At 41.4% G+C, this 19,618-nt stretch overlaps 1 protein-coding gene across 1 annotated transcript in view; it reads left to right on the forward strand.

The window, feature by feature from the left end:
• Positions 1-19,409, forward strand: part of ENPEP (glutamyl aminopeptidase) — a 36,250-nt gene extending 16,841 nt beyond the window's left edge. The window contains exons 7-20 of the mRNA XM_054383102.1: positions 648-782; positions 5,096-5,161; positions 6,694-6,759; positions 8,043-8,194; positions 11,395-11,474; positions 13,152-13,279; positions 13,399-13,454; positions 14,332-14,482; positions 15,227-15,300; positions 15,415-15,516; positions 15,626-15,796; positions 17,670-17,810; positions 18,937-19,015; positions 19,260-19,409. Coding sequence (XP_054239077.1) covers positions 648-782; positions 5,096-5,161; positions 6,694-6,759; positions 8,043-8,194; positions 11,395-11,474; positions 13,152-13,279; positions 13,399-13,454; positions 14,332-14,482; positions 15,227-15,300; positions 15,415-15,516; positions 15,626-15,796; positions 17,670-17,810; positions 18,937-19,015; positions 19,260-19,409 — 1,551 coding nt within the window. The remainder of the gene's footprint in view (positions 1-647; positions 783-5,095; positions 5,162-6,693; positions 6,760-8,042; positions 8,195-11,394; positions 11,475-13,151; positions 13,280-13,398; positions 13,455-14,331; positions 14,483-15,226; positions 15,301-15,414; positions 15,517-15,625; positions 15,797-17,669; positions 17,811-18,936; positions 19,016-19,259) is intronic.
• Positions 19,410-19,618: the final 209 nt, after the last annotated feature.

The following is a 19,618-nucleotide window of genomic DNA, read 5'->3' on the forward strand; positions in this document are numbered from 1 at the left end:
GTTGTTCTAACTACATAAGAAGAGAAATTAATTACCATGCCTAAAATCTGAAAGACTTTTCTTTTTTAGTATCTAAACACTATTCATTTAACATCTGGAGCCATCTCAGTGTTAAGAAGAAGTGAGAAGTAGAAGCTAAAACCTGAAGAAATTAGTCTTTTTTGTACAATATTGATTAGAAAATAAGATTTTGACTGCAGGTCACTTAATCCTTTAAATATATATATATATATATATATATATATAATTACTTTAAAATATTATAAACCTTGGGATGGAAATCCCTGCCTCCTTCCTCCCCAACTCCAGTTTGCAAATTGAGCTCATAATTCTTTACAGATATTGTCACACTGCTGAAACTCATAAGACAGGCTCCCTTTTTGCCTGCTGGGGGTGGGGGTTGTATTATGATACACATGGGAAAACAGGATTTGCAAAAGGCTATTTATCTTAGTTAAGGAAAAAAAAAAAGTATCCTTCCCCTCTCAGATGTAAAGTAAGAACTTGCAAGTCCTTCTTTAGTGGAGGTAGAATTTCATTCCACTTCCAACTCCTTCCCCCCCGAGAAGCTCATTATTCTGCGAAGTTAGGCATATAGCCTTTCCTTTCTTTCTAACATCTTTTTTCTAACATCTTTTCCTTCTCAGCTTGAACAGGTTTTAACTGATGATGTGCTTCCTGTAATGAAGGATGACTCTTTGTTATCTTCCCACCCAATTGTATCTGAAGTGTCATCTCCAGCTGAAATAACCTCTGTGTTTGATGGGATATCCTACAGCAAGGTAGGATATCCTCCTGTTGTGGCTTTGGGTGCAAAGAAGGGGAGGCTTAGGAGAGGTGGTAAAAGTCAGGGGAGCTCATAAACCTAATTTCTAACACACTTGGACTGTGTCTGTGGATATTCTTTTTCTGGGGCATTCCCTGCTTTTGTCACTGATGATTCAGTCAAAAGAATCTGCAAGAAGAGTAGTGCAGCCAGAGCTCAAATCATCTACTGTGTGCCATGAAGACCTGCTCACAACATGCAGAGGTGCAGGGAAATCACCATGTTAGCAGCTTCTGCCACTAAAGTCATCAGGTTTAGAACTTTCCTAAACCAGATACTAAGCACATTCCTCACGTGCTGATGCAGCCCAGTTATGTCAAGCCTCATAATCCAATGCAAAGGCAGACGATGATCTTTAATGTCCCTTCCAACACAAAGCATTCTGTGATTTTATGATGCAAGGACAGATGTCTAGATGTCCTTTCTCTCCCTCCCCCTTCACACCTTTCGGGCAATGTAACTTCAACTTTGAGGAAGCAAGGCAGGGAACCAAGTGGTGAAAACAGGAAAGTAACATCTTGTCTCATATTTCTCCCGTTATCCCCTCCACCCAAAAGGCCTCAGCAAAGACAGGCTACCCCAGCCTCTACAGGCATTGGCACGTAGCTGGAGGATAAGCTAGCTCCACACTTCACTGAGTGTTGCAAAGCTCGGAACCAACTTCTAGTACAGTCATTTATAGCCCAGGAGGTGGTAGAGGACACCCCATTAGGAATGACAAGCTTTTTGCTCACCCTGGGGCTCTTCCTCTGAGTGGTGGTAGGGACCTATGCCTATAAAGGCTGTCTCAGGAGCCAGCTGGTACTGACTGAGGAATACCTGGCTCTGTGAGCAGCAAGACACCAGGATGGTGCTGCCGTCCAACCACTGTTGTGACCAGGGTGCAAAGAAGCCATCTTGAGCCCACAGCTTCTGGTAATACTGGCAAAGTGGGGCAGCTCCAAGGAGCTCAGCATTTGTGGAAAAGTGCTTTGAGGTCCAGAGCACTGGACAGGTCAGCAACAGTGCTGAGGGTCACCACTTTGATGTGGTCAGTAGGATCCAGGCTAGGAAGCTGAACCGAAAGCCATTTGGTCCTTAGACATGAATCAAGCAGCTCTGGTATCTAACCAAGGACACTCATGACTCAAACACCCTGACAACATTGTTGCTTCTAGGGTGTTTTTTTCAGTTCATTAAGAGACAAGCCTGAAGAAGCACTGGAGCAAACACCCCCTTCCCTCTAATCTTCACATATGCACCAAGATGGGGAAGGAGCTGAGACTCTGCTCACTCTCCTCAAGCAGCCATCTCCCCTGTTGCTTCTGACCCTGATACCCCAGGCTTTTGTTGACAGCTTCTTGTGTGTCTGTCAGTGTTTCCCATCTGATGCCATAACAAGTTTCTACCAAACACAGAAAATTCACCCTTACAGCCTATGTTTTGCTTTGCCTCCAAGCTCCCATTATCAGCCAGACATAAAGTATGTGCTGCATTGACTTCAGCTTTAGCTGGGCTAGAGTTTGTAGCCATAGCTATTACTTTTATTAGCTAGACTCAATCCCTCCATTTCCGTCCGTTTTCTGTTTTCAATTGCTGAATCCTCTGTCCAACAATACAACCAGTATTTATTGCATCATAAATGCCTCACAGCCAAATCATAAACCATGTGAAAACCTGCATTGTGTAACGCTCTTCTTAAATCAAACTAACAAAAGTCAAGAAACATACAGGGCTAAATCAAGTACTCTGGCCCAAAAATGTATTTTAGTGGTGAGCTAAGCAAGAGACAGATTGTTGCATGGAGTGAAAAAAACAATGGAGGAAAAAACATCCTGTGCCTAGGTAATTGCTACAGGAACTCATTTTTTTTTTTTTTAAGAGAAAACAGTTGAGAACTCATGCATTGTTTGGGAACAGTCTGCTTGGGATATAATTTGGCTTGAATGAGAAAGTTTTCATGTAGATTTAGCTCAAATTACTGTTGGTATTTATATCTAAATGCATGACAATATTGACTTGGGGTTTTTTGGCTTTGTTTTGGCTTGCCTTTTGCATATTTCGTACAAAAACAATCTCCTCATGATAACATCCATCACTAAACAAATAAAGCATCATTTGGAATGCTCTCTTTTAGCATTACCAGAGCAATTACAGGGCTTACACAATACTCAAATTCTAATTAATTGCTTCAGGTTCCGTGAGGGAACCTTTTAACTAGGTTACAATCTGGAGGACATTATGCACCTAAGAGAGTAGAGCTACACAATTGATAAATATAATTTTTTTAATCTGTCCTTGAAAAGTAATTGCATCTCCCCTCTTTTCCAGTTCAATCCTCTTAGTTTGCAAGATTCTATTCTATTTGAGTAACAATGAAATGTTTTGTCTTTAGAGTTCAGACAGGGATTACCTTTGAAGAAAACAGATACTTAAATAAGTTCTGCTAGAAATCTGCTTTTGGAGCCCACATTTTTGGAACCTTCCAGCAAAAAAAAAAAAAAAAAAAAAAAAAATTAAACATTCCATGTTTCTGCCACATACAATCTTGTCAAATATTTGTCACAAAGGAGGCTGAGGGGAGGCCGCCTCACTTTCTACAACTACCTGAAAGAAGGCTGGAGACAGATGGAAGTTGGTCTCTTCTACCTAATAACAAGGGATAGGACAAGAGGAAATGGCCTCAAGTTGCACCAAGGGAGGTTTGAGTTGGACGTTACAAGAAACTTCTTGACTGAAAGTGTTCTCAAAGCCTTGGACAGGCTGCCCAGGGAGATGGTTGAATCCCTGTCTCTGGAGGTGTTAAGAAGACACAGATGTGGCCCTGAGGGCCATGGTTTAGCACCAGACCTGGAAGAGTTAGAGAAAGGTTGGATTTGATGATCTTAAAGGTCTTTTCCAACCAAGCCAATTCCATTATTCTATGATTCTACTACAATGCTCTATAAGTTCTGTGGGCTCCATCATAAGCTACAATGAAATTACAGAAGGAGGGGGAAGAGACTGAAAATCAGCAGCAGAAGATACAAGGGGTTAAGTACACATTGCAATTAAAAACAAGAAATTTCCACTCTTCCCAAACGCTTACACAAGTGTGTATTTCTGCTCTGGCTTTTAACATAAATGGGAGAGGATGGTATAGGAGATGTCAGATAAGAAGTGGTTGATACACAAAGCTGGGGAACTGAGGTACCCTAGTGCATAGATGTGGCTTTATGATCACCATTAATCATAAGCAGTCTTCTAAGTACCACTAACAGATATCTGTTCTAAATTTTACAGAACTGGTTTTGAACTTATTTCATGGCAAACACTGAATTCATCTATCAGGGAAGACTCATCTGCTGACCACCTTGACTCTGCAGTGGTCTGAAAAGAAGTTTGAGGCAGACCTGTTCAAACATGACCCTCTGCCATGACTTGGGCATTCGAGTAGTTACTCTCAGACACACAAACAGGGTAGACAGGATTTACTGACATTTCAGATAACATTCTTGTTTTCATGGGAAAAGTGGATTTTTTTAAACCATTCATTGCATTAGGTTCTCAGCTGCCCTTTGATTTAGTTCAGAAAATGAAAACATGCTAATCCTAAAATCGTATTTTGCTTTTTTAGATTGGGTTTGCACTGCTTTGGTTTTCATCATTTTGTGTCCATCTCTGTTCTTTGTTCCATGTGACACTTTTATTCCCCTCTCTTCTCTTCCCTTTGTTTCTTTCTTTTGGGGTCCTAATTTTTTTTTTCTCTGTAACACCCAAGTACTAACTTCTCTGATCCTAAGTCTACCCTGCTTCAGAGGCCAAAGCTCTTACAGCAGTCCTCAGCAAAGATCATTCTGCATCTTGAGATGATAACCCAAACACAGAAAGCTCCAGACTTGGAGCACTTTTTGATTTCCCTACCTGTGGGGCGTTCTGCTGAAGTCACTTCCTCTATGAGGATGTGCTGCTGGACAGGGCTAGTCCCCAGCTGCCCTCACCCCTCTCCTGCTCACACAAACTGGTAGGACAGTAAACACCAGCAGCAGAGCTCAGGAGCCCTTCCACTGGAACAGCTGGAAACAGGTTTCTGATCACACCTGAAAACCAGCTCTCACATCCAGAATTAACCCCCAGCAAGCAGACAGGGTGTGTCATGAGGGAATTAGAAAAATAACACTTTCATAGTCAGATGGATGATTTCTATTTTTGCCTTATAAAATATTCATTCACCAGTTGCTTTTGGGATTAACAGAAATCCAGGGCTAGGGCAGCATTAAACAACCTTCTCCCTTTTCTCTTTGTCCCCAGGGTGCATCAATCCTCAGAATGATTCGAGACTGGATTACACCAGAACTCTTCCAGAAAGGCTGCCAGGTAAGGGTAGAATCAAAACTCACCAGAAATGTAACCCACCCTCATGTGACAGTAGCAAAGCCATTATCAAAACACAAATATCAGAGATTCTGGTTTTAGCAACAAAATTATTTGGTGCATTTCAGTACTGAGTGGACAGTGTCAAAGAGAAGATGTTCCATGCTCTCAAAGAAGCAGGAACGTGAACAGTGTCAAGATTTGATAGCCTGTCAGTGAAGGCCTACACTGCCTGGTAGCTTTCAGCAGAGAAATCTCTTCCACCCCACTGTTATCCTGTGGTCAGCCAGGATGCCCTTGTTCAGCCAAAAAGTATGTTTGGAGCTTCATATGGCCACACTCCTCCAACCCATCCAAGCCTGCTCTGTGAGGACACTCTTACAGGCACAAGCTCATTTGTGTCCTGATGGAGGGGCACCCCGCACTAGATAGTTGAGTTAATAAGAAGTAGAAAAAGGAGAAATTGCACAGTGCATAGTCCTTTCCCATGAAGGAAAAAACGTCTTGCTACAAAGTTATGGAAAACAAAAACGGGAGAGTGGGGCCCTCCTAGGAAGAGGAAGGTCATCTGCCCTTTTCTCTAAACCAACATCAGTTGTCTCTGCAGAGTTACCTCCCTCCTTTCTGGAGAGCAGATTTATAGGCTGCTGCAGGACAGTCGTATTTTCCTGAACTTTTCCTTTCACATATTCAGTCAGGACAGTCCCACAAGACAGGAAAATACAACCACCTTGTACTCAAGGGAGTATTTCCACTCTACTCAGTGCCTTCTTAAAAGCATGATTGCAGGTAGCTGTGGCTAAGAGGGGAACAAACAGCACCATCTACTGACTAAACATCACCAGGATCCAGATAGCAGGGTGGGAAAGCAGTGACTAGCGATCTGGGTAAGACACACGACAGGAATAGCATTTAGGAGGTGCAAATACTTAGCTAAATACCATGACTCCTTGTAACAGTCATTTTGATCACAACCTAGAGGTGACTCGACTTCCTCTTCCCACTCTGTGTCCACAGCTAGCGTAATCTGAAAGAACTGCTTCCTTCTAAAACACATCTTACATTAGGCACAAGTTTACAACAGGGTAGGAAAGCACAGGAAATTCATCAGCAGAATATTGATCCATTTGACGTCCTGCTCAGACTGTGACTGCCCATGGATAGATACTCTGTGCAACTGACCCGTTGCCAGTGATGGGACAAGAGGTAACAGGCACAGAGCTGAACATAGGAAGTTCTATCTAAACATGAGGGAGAACTTCCTTACGTTCAAGGGTGGTAGAGCACTGGAGCAGGCTGCCTAGAGAGGTAGTGGAGCCTCCATTGCTGTAATTATTTAAAACCCTGTGGAAGCAGTCCTGTGCAACCTGCTCTAGGCGAATCTGCTCTGGCAGACTAGATGATTTCCAGAGGTCACTTCCAGCCCTCTGATTCTGTGTGATAGTTGCATCTCTGTACAACTAAACAAGTGCATCACTTCGTAGGCAAAGAAGAAAGACTTGGCAATATTTTCACAGTCTCCTACCTCTCTCTAGGCATATTTGAAGAAATACCATTTCCAGAATGCCAAGACAGAACAGTTTTGGGAAGCTCTGGAAGAGGTAGGTTTTGTGGCAACCCCAGCCCACGCTAATAAACATTTCATAACTCACCCAATTATTTCAGTTCCTCAAGCTGTTCATATTCTAGAGGTCTTCAATCAATGAGAGATCAGAAGCTAGGCAGTACCCCCAGGATATTCCAACACATCTTATTTCTAACAATTATACATTATTTCCTCATTTTTTGGCATAAGGTTGTGGGAGAGGACTACAAAACAAGAAATTAGGCCTTGCTCACAAACTGCCTGCTACCAAAACACTGCCCCCACCCTAACCCAAGCTCATTTCATGAGTGAAAACACCTCTCATCCACCACACATGCATCTCATACTCTCCCTTATCTCTAAACAGATTCAGCTATTGGGAATCTCTCAACAGTGCCCATTCCAAAGTAATTTTGGTGTGTAACTCCAGCTTCTGAGTCCCAGTTGAGTCAATCTCTGTAACACCACTTTATGACCTCTCCTCCTCCTTGAGATGGGGCTGTTTCTTTCCATACGTCCAATTACCCATAAAATACTACCAAGGTCTGCCCCTGTTAGCATTTCCTTTCCTTCCACCACACACACTTCCACTATGTGAATACTCACAGAGCCCAGGTTGCTCTTTTGTCCCTCTTTCCAAGCTCCCATCTTCTTGGTCCATCATTTCATCCAGCCCAGCAAGACTTCCTACTGCTCCCTCTCTGGTGCTCTGCATCTTCAAGTCACCTACCTTGTCTGAAGAAGGAAACAGTGACTCTAACTCAATTCTCTCCCAGGTGGCATCCTGGGGAGGTGGTAGCAGCTTTCTTCAGCTCAAGAGTAGGGCAGAAGTTCACAGCCCACAGAATGAATCAAATTTTATATTAGTGCAGCTGCTGGTGGTTAATACTGGCTCCTCCTCCACACTCAAAACAGGGCATATTGAAAGGAGGTTTCTGGCTTTGAGAAGTATCTTTATGTCTTTTCTGTCCTGTTGACTTATGTCCTCAGAAAAATTGAGAGATCTTAGAGCATGCAAAAGGTCTCAAAGATTCCTCAGTATTTCTTGTCATGTTACTGACCAGTCTCCTGCCCACATACTTATCATTTCCTCTGTCCATTTTCAAGTTTCCAGCTCATTCCTTCTATCAGTGACAGGCACCATAAAAGAACTTAAAGCAGATTTTTTGTGTGTGTGCTGAACCTGATTTTCCTCTGCCCCTTCTGCTCTTCTTTCTTTCAATAATCAGAAATATTTAATTTTTTTCCTCTTTGGACTGAATTTGATTTTTCACTGCAACCTTCTCCCATCATTCATAGGCAAGTAATAAACCTGTGAAGGAAGTCATGGACACATGGACTAGGCAGATGGGCTACCCTGTTTTGGAGATGGGAAGTAATTCGATGTTCACACAGAAACGTTTTCTTTTGGATCCCAATGCAAATGCTTCTCATCCTCCTTCTGATCTTGGGTAAGTTCCTGCTGCAAATGTCTATCCAAACCAGTGGAAATACTGTACAGATACTCTCTTCAGCTCACATATATGCAGGCAGTGTTATAGTCATTCTTGCTAAACTCACTCTTAACATTTGTTTTTAAAAAGAAACCACCAGGAAGTTAGATACAAATACTTCCAGTTCATGACAACATCAGCCCTTTGTCTCTGGGTTTCTTTTTCAAACATATCAGAGCAAAATCAGACAGGGTCTCTCAAAAAAATCTTATTTTCACACACAGACATCTTAGATGATTGCAAATCATCTCTTGAATCACTGCAAGTTATATCCTGCCAGACTAAGGAAAATTGACACAAAATTTTCTCTGTCCAGAAATTAAGATGCCATGATCCAGGTATTTTATATCATGATAGTTCATTCCTTTTCCTATATGGTATAACATCTGTAATGCATCACATACAATACAGGCTCTTCTTCATGTGTCTTGGATACATGAGTTACAGTGAAATAGCTAATCATGTATAAACGTTATTAATCCTCATCACGACCTGCCTTTTTTCCTGTTTAACTCAGGAAGGTGTTGCTTTATGTTATCCATCTAAAAGAGAGTTATTTAGTCAAAGTTAGCCATCTTGGGCTCTTGTGTGGCCTGACAACCCGCTGCAGGCACTCATCTGAACTATTCAAGACAGGTGGGAGACTGTGTAGGGGCACATTTGTTAATTAACACACTAACTAAACTGAAGGGAGATGAGCCATACCTGTGGCTTGGTGGAGTCGCATAGGAAAATGGCTTGGCTGCACCACGGCATGGCTGGCACTGTCTCTATTCTTAGCCAGCCCCAATTTTGAGGTAATACAATTTATTCAGTGAAAAGGAGTCAAATTACTCCAGAGTAGGAAGGTTGTGTTCCTCGGACTAGCCAGACCAACTAAAATGGTAAAACTTGCCTGTTTGAAGCAGAACTAAACCTACCCCAAAGCAATTTTCCGTTAGTTTGTACTAGTTATTTTAATATAAAGAGCAAGAAAAAGGTGAAGAAACCCTTATGGCCACTTTGTTTCATTCTGTTTAAAAAGAACAAAATTGAGCAATGAGGAGGCCCATGGTATTGGCAGTTTTGGATAGGTATCCAAAGAGCTGGGATGAGATAATTAGCAATGTATTTGCAATGTTTTATTTCTTGCCATGTAAGCAGAGAAGTTCAGATGCTTTTGAAGCAACCCTACTTGCAGGCTACAGCACTGTGCCATCTGAAGGGTGGTGTTACAGAGCACTGTGGCAAAAATACTTTAAGTTAAAAGTTTTGACTTATTGCACTATGCTTTGAGGTAGAAGATTCAGGAATTCTACTTTTTCTTGACTTCAACTCAGGACTTTTTATAGCGCTTCTCCCTGGGGGATTTAAGATCAAAAACAAATCTCCTTCTGATGGACAATAAAATGCTAACACGGAGTAGCAGATGACTGCTCAAGTAATTTTAGCAGCCCTGTACAAGCACCCATGCAGGTACACTCACCGAGTGTTCTGCCATCCCACTTCTCTGACTGCCTGGTCATGGTGTTGGTCAGGCTGTGCCATGATTCCCTTCTGGTCCAAATGTCTCAGCTTCATCCTGGCCTACACTACCCACTGAAAGCATTCAAAGAATTTGAAAAGCAAGTGGTGAGGTCACATTTGGCTCCAAGTGTTGTCTAATGGAGATACATTAACACTGACAATAACCATCCACACATAAGCAACTTTTACCAAATTAATTGCCTTGTGCCTTGCTAGATTATCATCTGACATGATGTGAAGATACTGCTCAGCAGGGCTACACACTCCAGAGCTGTGTTAATAAGATGCACAGTATAGCACAACACAAATTCATTCATGTGATTCTTGGTCGTCATTACCATCTCCAGCACATGAAGTCACCAAGAGGTGAAGACTGCATTTAGGAGGACGTGGCTCTACGAGTTCCTTTGATTTTTCCAAACAAAAAGAAGAGAGAAAGAAATTGTGCAGCTTTCAGACTTAACTTTAGGCACATAATTAACTCAGAACCATATTAACATGGCAAATGTATCAACATGGGACACTAGACAAAGTCTTACTCCACTCTCTTGCTCAGTCCATCAGATGCATTTTGAGAACTATTGATAAATGCAAAGTATGAAGGCAGGCTACTACTGTTCTCCATCTCTAGAGCTTGACCATGCTCAGGCACTTCATGGTATTTACTTTGCTTTACACGGAATAGAACTGCCCCAATCACACCACACCAATAGCTGGCATTTTGTTGCCTGAAGAGAGTGTCATAGCACAAGAACAGCTTTACAACCCAAACAGCAGCTGAAATGCTGGGATTTGTTACAAGGGATAATTGGTCAGTATGTATGTACAGAGCAGGCTGAGAGTAGCCCTGAAGAGAAAGACTTCGGGGTGTTGATTGATGAGAAGCTCAACATGAGGCAGCAGTGCACTCATTCAAGCCAGAAGGCAAATTGTGTGCTGGGCTGCATCAAGAGGACTGTGGTCAGCAGGGCAAGAGAGGGGATTCTGCCCCTTTACTCTGCTTTTGTGACACCCCGCCTCAAATACCGTGTCCAGTTCTGGAGTCCCCATCATACAAAGGACACAGAGCTGTTTGAGCTAGTCCAGAGGAGGGCCACAAGGATGATCTAAGGACTGGAACATCTCTGCTATGAGGATAGGCTGAGGGAGTTGGGATTGTTCAGACTGGAAAAGAGAATACTCTGGGGGAACCCTAGAGCTGCCTTCAAGAACTTGAAAGGCTGGAGAGAGACTTTTCATGAGGGTGTCTAGTGATATGACAAGGGGGAATGGTTTTGAGCTGAGGGAAAGTAGTTTTAGAGTGGATCTTAGAAAACAGTTCTTCAGTACAAGGATGGCGAGACTCTGCAGTAGGCTGCTCAGAGAGGTTGTGGATGTCCCCTCCCTGGGGGTGTTCAAGGCCAGATTAGATGAGATCTTGAGCAACCAAGTCCAGCTGAGAGGGATCCCTGCCCACAGCAGGGAGGTTGGAGTAGATGATATCTAAGGTCCCCTCCAACCTAAGCCATTTTCTGGATTACAACACATATGTACAGTTTTCTTCATAAAACAAGATGGGAGCATTAAAACAAATAAAAAGATTAATTGGAGTTTTATGTTTAGCATTTGTTTTCAAATGTCATTTGATTCACTTTCCCTTTAAATTATTTCAGTTACAAATGGAACATACCAGTGAAATGGAGACTTGGGAGTACAACAAATTATCTTTTCTACAACATATCAAATTCTGCAGGTAAATTTCCCCTTCTTTCTTAAGAGCAATGAATGGATAAAGCATTTGAACATCCTTAAAAAGGAACAAATACAGAATTAACTTTCAAGCTTTCCATTTTCAGCTCTGGGAAGCAGAACATTGTGTGAAATTAGTAGTCTATTCTGCAAGATGATTATTTCTCCTACATACATACTAGGTCAATTTAGGCTTAATTCAGTAAGTGATTGTGCTGTGTTTAAGCATGTGCTTAAATGTCCTTAAGCAAGTGGCTAAATGTCCTGAAGCATGTCCCTGAGCACGTGTTTAAATACAGTTCTATTCAAGGAAGCATCTAAGCATGCTCTTAATTATGATGTTTTAAAATCAATGGGCCTTAGACATGTCCTTTGTTGAGTCTAAGGAAAGAGGTGAAGTGGGAGGTGGATGAATACATCTGTAACATGGCAAGTGGAATCTGAGTTTGATTAAAGAGCTACACACAACTAAATATGTGTTCTAACACTGCTTTCAGGAATGAGGAAGTACCTACCTGAGTATTTCTGATGATTGTTCTCTTGTGCAGTCAAACCTGTATTTCTCATTCTGCAACTATAGTGGCCAAAAATGGGGAGGGAAAAAAAAACTACTGACTTTTTTGAGCTTTTCAAATTTGTCAAATGTTGGAATTTCAGAAATACCACAATCAGCTCTTATCTTCTATTTGTATGAATGTTACCTATTTAAAATGTAATCTGCCTTTGGTTCTGCTCTTGTTTTAAACTAGTTGCTTTTCATATCCATGTAAAAGCACGCAACAACAACAAAAAAGTCTTATGTCATGATAAAAGTCAGAGGTTAACACAAAAATATTCTATCTCTAACTTCCACATAACTTTACAGGGGGCTGCAAGGGACTATTGACTTCATAGGGCTGTTGACTCCATAAAATCATAGAATGGTTTGAGTTGGAAGGGACCTTAAAGATCATCTAGCTCAAACTCCCCTGCATGGGCAGGGTGACCTCCTACTAGACCAAGCTGAAAACAAAACCAATGGAAGGCAAAATATGAGAACTTTAAAACTAGTAGTAGTCATGATGGTGAAAAACCTTTCAAAATGGATATTTGCAAGTGCAAGAACTGCTTCTTTGCATTTTTTTACTTTTTAGAGTGATGTTAAGTTTCATCATCTTTACCCTAAGCAGAACAATCTCCATTTTTGATTTAACAAACTAACCAGCCTAGCTTGAAGAGGGTAAATTTAGTTTGGATATTAGAAAGGAATTTTTCACACTGAGGGTGGTGAGACACTGGAACAAGTTTCCCTGGGAGGTTGTGGATGCTCCCTCCCTGGAGATGTTCAGGGTCTGGCTGGACGGGGCCTTGAACAACCTGGTCAAGTGGAGGGCATCCCTGCCAATGCCAGGGGAGTTGGAAACATAACCTTCAACACCCCTTCCAACCAGAACTATTCTATGAATCTATGAATCTAAGTAATTGCCACAATCCATTATTCTAAGACAGGTGCTGTCATGCATTAAAGTCTGTCATAATTCCTCTTTACTCACAACCATTAAACAATAAATAAATACATTTAAGGATTGGACTTCATTTTGATATTCATTAAAACCAAATATTACTTTTGGAGTCAAGGAATCTGCAGTGAGTTCTATTCATGTAAACTGCACACACAGATCACTGTGTGTTTGCTTTGCAGGAATTGAAATACCTTCTTCTAGTGACAGTTTTGTGAATGTTAATCCAGACCACATTGGATTCTTCCGGGTGAATTATGATAGTCAAAACTGGGACAGGTTAAGCAATCTTCTGGTCAACAACCACGAAGTGAGTATCATAACAGCAACCTGTTTGATGGTTCTCCTAAAGAGGCCTGAGGAGCTTGGGTTTTTTTTCCTGATAATGATTCATGTATTATTGATCTCTCTTTTCCTCTTTTCACACAGAGTCTTTCAGCTGCTGACCGTGCAGGGATTTTAGATGATGCCTTTTCTTTAGCAAGGTAAATTAATTCCCTGCAGAGATTTCAGCACAAGTTTTTCACTTTCCATTGCTCATTAATTAGAATTAGCTCAGGTGGCTGAAAGAAAATCTTTGAATTTGCTACAAGTCTGAGTTGTTTATTGCCTTGTGTTGTCCTCCAAAAGGAGTAAATTCAGGTATGAATTGGCAGCCTGCAGTAACAATGCAGTCTAGAGAAATTCTCCTCTTCATTTCAGTTGCCCAAAAAAAAAAAAAAAAACAAAACCACCAACCCAAACAAAAAGACAATAGAGGACTTTAATTGCCCAGGTCTTAAAAGGGGTGTTTGGGCCATGTAAGTAACAATAATAGAAGCACATCAGAAGAAGTTAGGTGTCCAGAGAATCAGAGGCATGCCTACAATGTGCAGCATGGCAACAGGAAGTTACCACCTCAGCTATCTTGCTTAGAAACTTGCTTGGAAACTTCTAGCTCTTGTACCCAGCCATGCTGACACAGATAAACTCTGTATGACCTTCTGTGACAACCTCCAAGTCTGAATTTCCTCAGCCTCTCAGGATGCCTCCAGAGCTAGCAATTCCTTTTCGTGTGACTGGAGTTGATTCAGTTAGTTGAAGGCTATCCAGTTCTGGAAACACTGAGCTATTGCACAATGTGAACAGGCTCCTCATGGCAGTGAGAACTCCTGCAGTTAGGTTTTGATCAACTGATCCTCAATGGTCTCTTTGGAAAACACCTCCCAAGATACATTCCAGACTATTTCCCCCCTCCCAAAATTTATTATTTCAGACCTTCTGAAGTAAATAATGTTCTAATATCTTTAAAGAAGCAAGTGCTTCAAGTTCATTAAAATAATAGAAATTAAATAATAGAAGTTATGTTTTCTCCTTCCACAGACCTGGCCTTGTGAATTACTCTGTTCCCCTGCAACTCACAAGATACCTAACAAAAGAAACAGACTATTTACCTTGGCACAGAGTTATATCATCTGTAACTTACCTTGCAAACATGCTGGAAGATGATCAAAATCTCTATCCCCAGTTTCAGGTGATGAAGCAAAAAAAATATTCCTGCATGGGACCAGTGGATCTGACAGTTCAAGCTCTGTAACAGCAACAATATTGATTTTCAAGTGGTTTTCCATGTTGCTGAGCTATCAGTATCTACTTTTTGTTACCATCCACTTACAAAAAAAGAAAACCCAAAAGTGATAAAAACTGCTCAGCACTTATCTTTCAATTGTGTGGATTCTCAAATCAGGACTATGCACTTGAGAGAAAGAAATTATGCCTAATTATTCTTATAATCTTTTACCATAAGTCACAGTACAGGGTTTTGTTAGTCAGGACTGCCCTGCCTCCAATGAAGAAATCTGTACAGGGCAGCAAAATTTCCGGCACTTGTCATCAGCACAAAGGACATGGGCATCTCACTGTGGCAGTGGGAAGGTTTGTTAATTGACCTAAAATTCTGAACATGATTAAACTAAAATAAGTATGTCCTGATCTCAGCATCATCTCTGGAAAACAGCTGTGTCAGTGGGTCCTTGCTGTGCACTAATTTGGAGCCCAGACAAGGCTGGAGAAAAGCAGGTTGCTTTTGCCCTGTCTGTGCAGCAGACATTTAGACCTGGAATGCTGTGGTGATCTGGAGAGACCATGCATGTTTATCTTACTTATTGTTTAAGAGATGCTAGTTCTAGGAAGACTGAAAGAGAATGATCTCTAAACATAAATATATTGTTATTTAAATAAATCTACACAAGTGACCAACTCCTCTTTTCTACCTCAGAAATATTTTCGCCAGCAAGTAAAGCCTATTGTGGATCAGCTGCACTGGAATGATAATGGAGACCATTTGGAGAGGTTGGGCAATCCTCTTGTGGTTTTTTTTTTCCCCATCTCATATTATTGATAGATTGAAAGAACACTAAGCAGTAGGAAAACATTTCTCCCTCTTCCTCTCTCTCTCTTTTAAAGGCTTCTTCGTGCATCTGTTCTAGACTTTGCCTGCAGTATGGATGACCCAGAATCTCTGAACAATGCTTCTCTCCTTTTTGAGGACTGGCTGCAAGGAAAGAAGTGAGTGCTCACAGCTTCTGTGGCTGCTGAAAAGCACAGCACATGGCTCAGTCACAGATCTCAAGCAGGAAAGGGAGAAGAATATTCAAGTACTCTTTTTTTATTTTAGTGTTTCTGTAAATCTCCGACTCCTAGTGTATCGCTATGGGATGCAGAACTCAGGCAATGAGTCATCATGGAATTACATGTTCAAGAAATACCAAGAGACATCATTAGCACAAGAAAAAGAAAAGCTGCTTTATGGCCTGGCATCAGTGAAGAACATCACCCTTTTGGACAGGTGATTTAAACACACAAAGATTTTACTTTCCCTACAGATGTAACTGGTTCATTCCCCTCTCCAGTCTCCTGTCATTTTTGTCAGATTACAGCACGAGGAATGCAACACATTTTCAAGAGCAGTTATCTAACACCCTCCTCTGAGATTGTGCTATAGCAGAAAAAAAGCCTTGCCCCTTTAGTGGAAAGATATTGAACACAATCAGAGTCTTCAGATCTTCCAACAGCACCTTCACCCTGTGTAATTTTAGCTACCTAATAGTTAAGCATCAGGAGAAAATTAGTCATCTTTGTTTCCTCTGCAATCAGTGAAGGACCTCCAGAGCACTGTTTATCCCAGACCAGGAAAGGGACTTAAAATCAATGGGAACAATTGCTTTGGTATTGTCAGTCACACTCCATTGGCTGCAGAGGGAGTTTGCTTAGAACAGATGTCTACCTTCTAAGTAGCCCAGACTAGGCAAACAACCTTGAGCAACTCTTACTAACAATCCTATGAAGCCATCTGTGTGAAGTTGCAATGCTCCCTGGGGTGCTATGTAAAGGTGTCTGAAGCAGAACCAGAGAGTAAGTATTCATGTCACCATGGCAGTGATGGGGAGACTGGAAACTGCCCCAGACTGGTCCAGATGTCAGGCTGGATGGGCATCTCTCCAGGCTGCCACTCTGCAGACACACCAGCTCCTGTAAGCTTATCTGATAACTTTGCAAGCCATTGTATCATGTAGCAGAGATGCAAGAAAACATCTTCACTATGGCCATTCAACACTTTGTTCGAGCTTTGCCTAAATATCATAGGATGAAGCAATCTCTGCCTGGAAAAGTTCCAAGTTTAAACAAGATGAAACAAGGAAGTATAGGAAGTTCAGAAAGAGTAAATATAAAAGTTAGAGTAAATAAAAAAGTGATTGAAGGCATCTGTATTCTTAAAACCTTGTGACCACAACAGCCATAACCAAAAGCCATTCAATAACTAATCACTAACATGATTAAGACATGAATTAATTAGACAGATCAGCCAATACTTGTAGGGGGAAAAAAAATCCCCCCTAAAGCAGGGAGAACTTTTCTCTTAATTTACTGTTGAAACAATAAGGAAGGGGAAAAGAGCAAACAGACTGAGAAGATTGTCCCTTACATGTAGGGAAAAAGAAGACAATCTTTAATGCCAGCACAAAAAAGTCTGAAGGTCTTCTGCAGCTGTTTCTAGGAAGTCGTGGTCACGCTGCTCATCTCCCTGCAAATGTGCATGCTGAGGGATCCCTCCACTCTGTCAGCCAAAGCCATTTGTGCTGTAGCTGGAAGTACAACTGCAGAATGTACAAGCTTGTTATGTCCGTTTTAATTTTGTGTGGGCAAGAGTTTCAGAACAAACAGAACAGCTTTCAGTGTGAGCAAGCCACCTGCCTGGGGATTCATGGTTTTTATATGATCTTTATAGCCTGGGCTACTACTTTTTGGGCTCTTGACTACCCAAACAGGCCAGACTACTGAGGGACCCAATCTGATTTTCACTACTTGATTAAAATACTGGAATAATAATGGGTTTGGGCTATTGTCAAGTAACTTAAAGATATAAATACTATTTACTTTTTAAAGAGATGCCTAATGGGTAAGGTATCTTTCAGTATAATTCTCTCTTGACAATTATCATCAGATATTTATATTTTAGATCACTATCTTTCACCATTAGAATGTTGTAAATAAAAATAATATTCCTGCCTGGAAATGGGCCATAGGCTGTATAATTGAGAAATCTAGACATCAGCATTGCATCATTTATCATCATCATCAGTTGGAAGTGTTATATTATGATTTGCTTTCCATTATCTTTTGTGGAAGACTCTCATTGACTCTTCTGTCATTGCCCTCAGGTATCTGAAATCTGTTACTAACACCAGCCTCATCAAAAGCCAAGATGTGTTCACAGTCCTGAGATACATCTCATACAACACCTATGGGAAAACAATGGTCTGGGACTGGATACGGCTTAACTGGCAGGACTTGGTTGACAGGTAGGTTAGTGAACTCATGGGACACTCTAGGTCTGTATCCATCTGTGGAGCTTGTTATATGCCCTGCTTTTTTATATTTTCACTACACAGCTCCAATCACTTGCCTTTGCATAATGAAAATTAAAAGCGTGTTCAAAACAGTAATATCTACGTGCTGTGAAAAAGCTCTTTGCTGCTAAGTTGAAAATCATTCTTTGCCTACATGATCACTACCAATAAAAAGTGATTTAAAAGTCTAGAAAGTTCTAGCAAGGCCATAGAAATCTGTATTTTTGCAAGGAAATTAGATGGACTGAGGCAAATTGTTATGAGATTCAATGAGGCCAACTGCCAGGTCCTGCTCTTGGGTCACAACAACCTCACATATTCCACAGGCTTGAGGGAGAGTGACTGGAAAGCTACCCAGTAGAGTGGGGTTGTTGATGGGCAGCTGGCTGAAAGTAAGCCAGTGTGTGCCCAGATGGACAAGAAGGCAAACAGCATCCTGGCCTGATTCAGGAGTCATGTGAAGAGCAGGACCAGGGAAGATATTGTCCCCCTGTACTCAGCACTGTGGAGGTTACACCTTGAATACACCTAGTTTTGAGACCCTTGCTCCAAGAAAGATATTGAAGTGTTGGAGTGGGTCTAGAGAAGCTGGTGAAGGGTCTGGAGAAAGGGTCTGGTGAGGAGTAGCTGAGGGAACTGGGATTGTTTAGTCTGTAGAAGGTTGAAGGGAAACTTCTCACTCTGTAACTACCTGAAAGGAGGTTGTAGCCACACGGGTGTTGGTCTCTTCTCCCTAGTAATGAATGATAGAAGGAGAGGAAATGAACTCAAGTGTCACTGGGGGAAGTTTAGAAGAAACTCTTTCTTCATTGAAAGGGTTCTCAAAGGCTCTAACAGACGTACAGGAAGGTGGTTGCATGCCCATCCCTGGAAATGTTTAAAAGAGGCAGAGATGTAACGCTGAGGAACGTGGTTTAGCACCAGACTTGTGAGAACTAGAGAATGATTGGAGGGTTGGAGCTGATGATCTTAAAGGTCTTTTGAAACCAAAATGACTCTATGGTTCCATGATTCTACAATTATGTGTGCTTTCTCTTTTTTGAAGAGCTTTGCATAATTTATTCCATTGTTTTTCTAGATTCACTATCAATGACAGAAATCTCGGTCGATTAGTAACTATTACTCAAAACTTCAACACAGAGCTCCAGCTTTGGCAGGTATGGTGACAGCATTTGTCTTGGGTTTAAGTCAATTTATTTAATGAGCTACTGGCCAGGAAACTTGCCTTTTCATACTCTAAAAGTGTGAAGCAGTAGGAGTTACTGTAGAACTATCCTAACGCTGCTAGCCTGACCTGAAATACCTCTCCCGGCCAAACCTGCCATTGGCCCTGTAAAAAGCCACTTGCCCAGTAGCAGCTTTATTTGTTTTGTATCATTTCTTTTTCTCTCTCTCTTTCAGATGGAAAATTTCTTTGAGAAATATCCGAATGCTGGGGCAGGAGAACTGCCCAGGAGTCAGTCAATTGAGCAAGTGAAAACTAACATTGAATGGCTAAAATTAAACAAGGAGGAAATACAAAGATGGCTAGAAGCAGAGCTGGGCCCTTAGAGTCTTACTTTGTTCAAAACATCATTATGGGCATTCAGAGACATTTATCAATGTGGATTTCTCACCTAAGTACTTTAAAGGACCAAGGCCTAATATTTTTTCTACAAACATTCAGGAGACCACTGCCAGAGCAATGCTTGTGTAGTTGCTGATCCTAGATCCTGCCAGCACTTGTGTGCAGGAATAGCTTTATATTTCCAGAGATGCAT

This window comes from Indicator indicator, chromosome 8, assembly GCF_027791375.1.
Source record: "Indicator indicator isolate 239-I01 chromosome 8, UM_Iind_1.1, whole genome shotgun sequence".
Lineage (NCBI taxonomy): Eukaryota > Metazoa > Chordata > Aves > Piciformes > Indicatoridae > Indicator > Indicator indicator.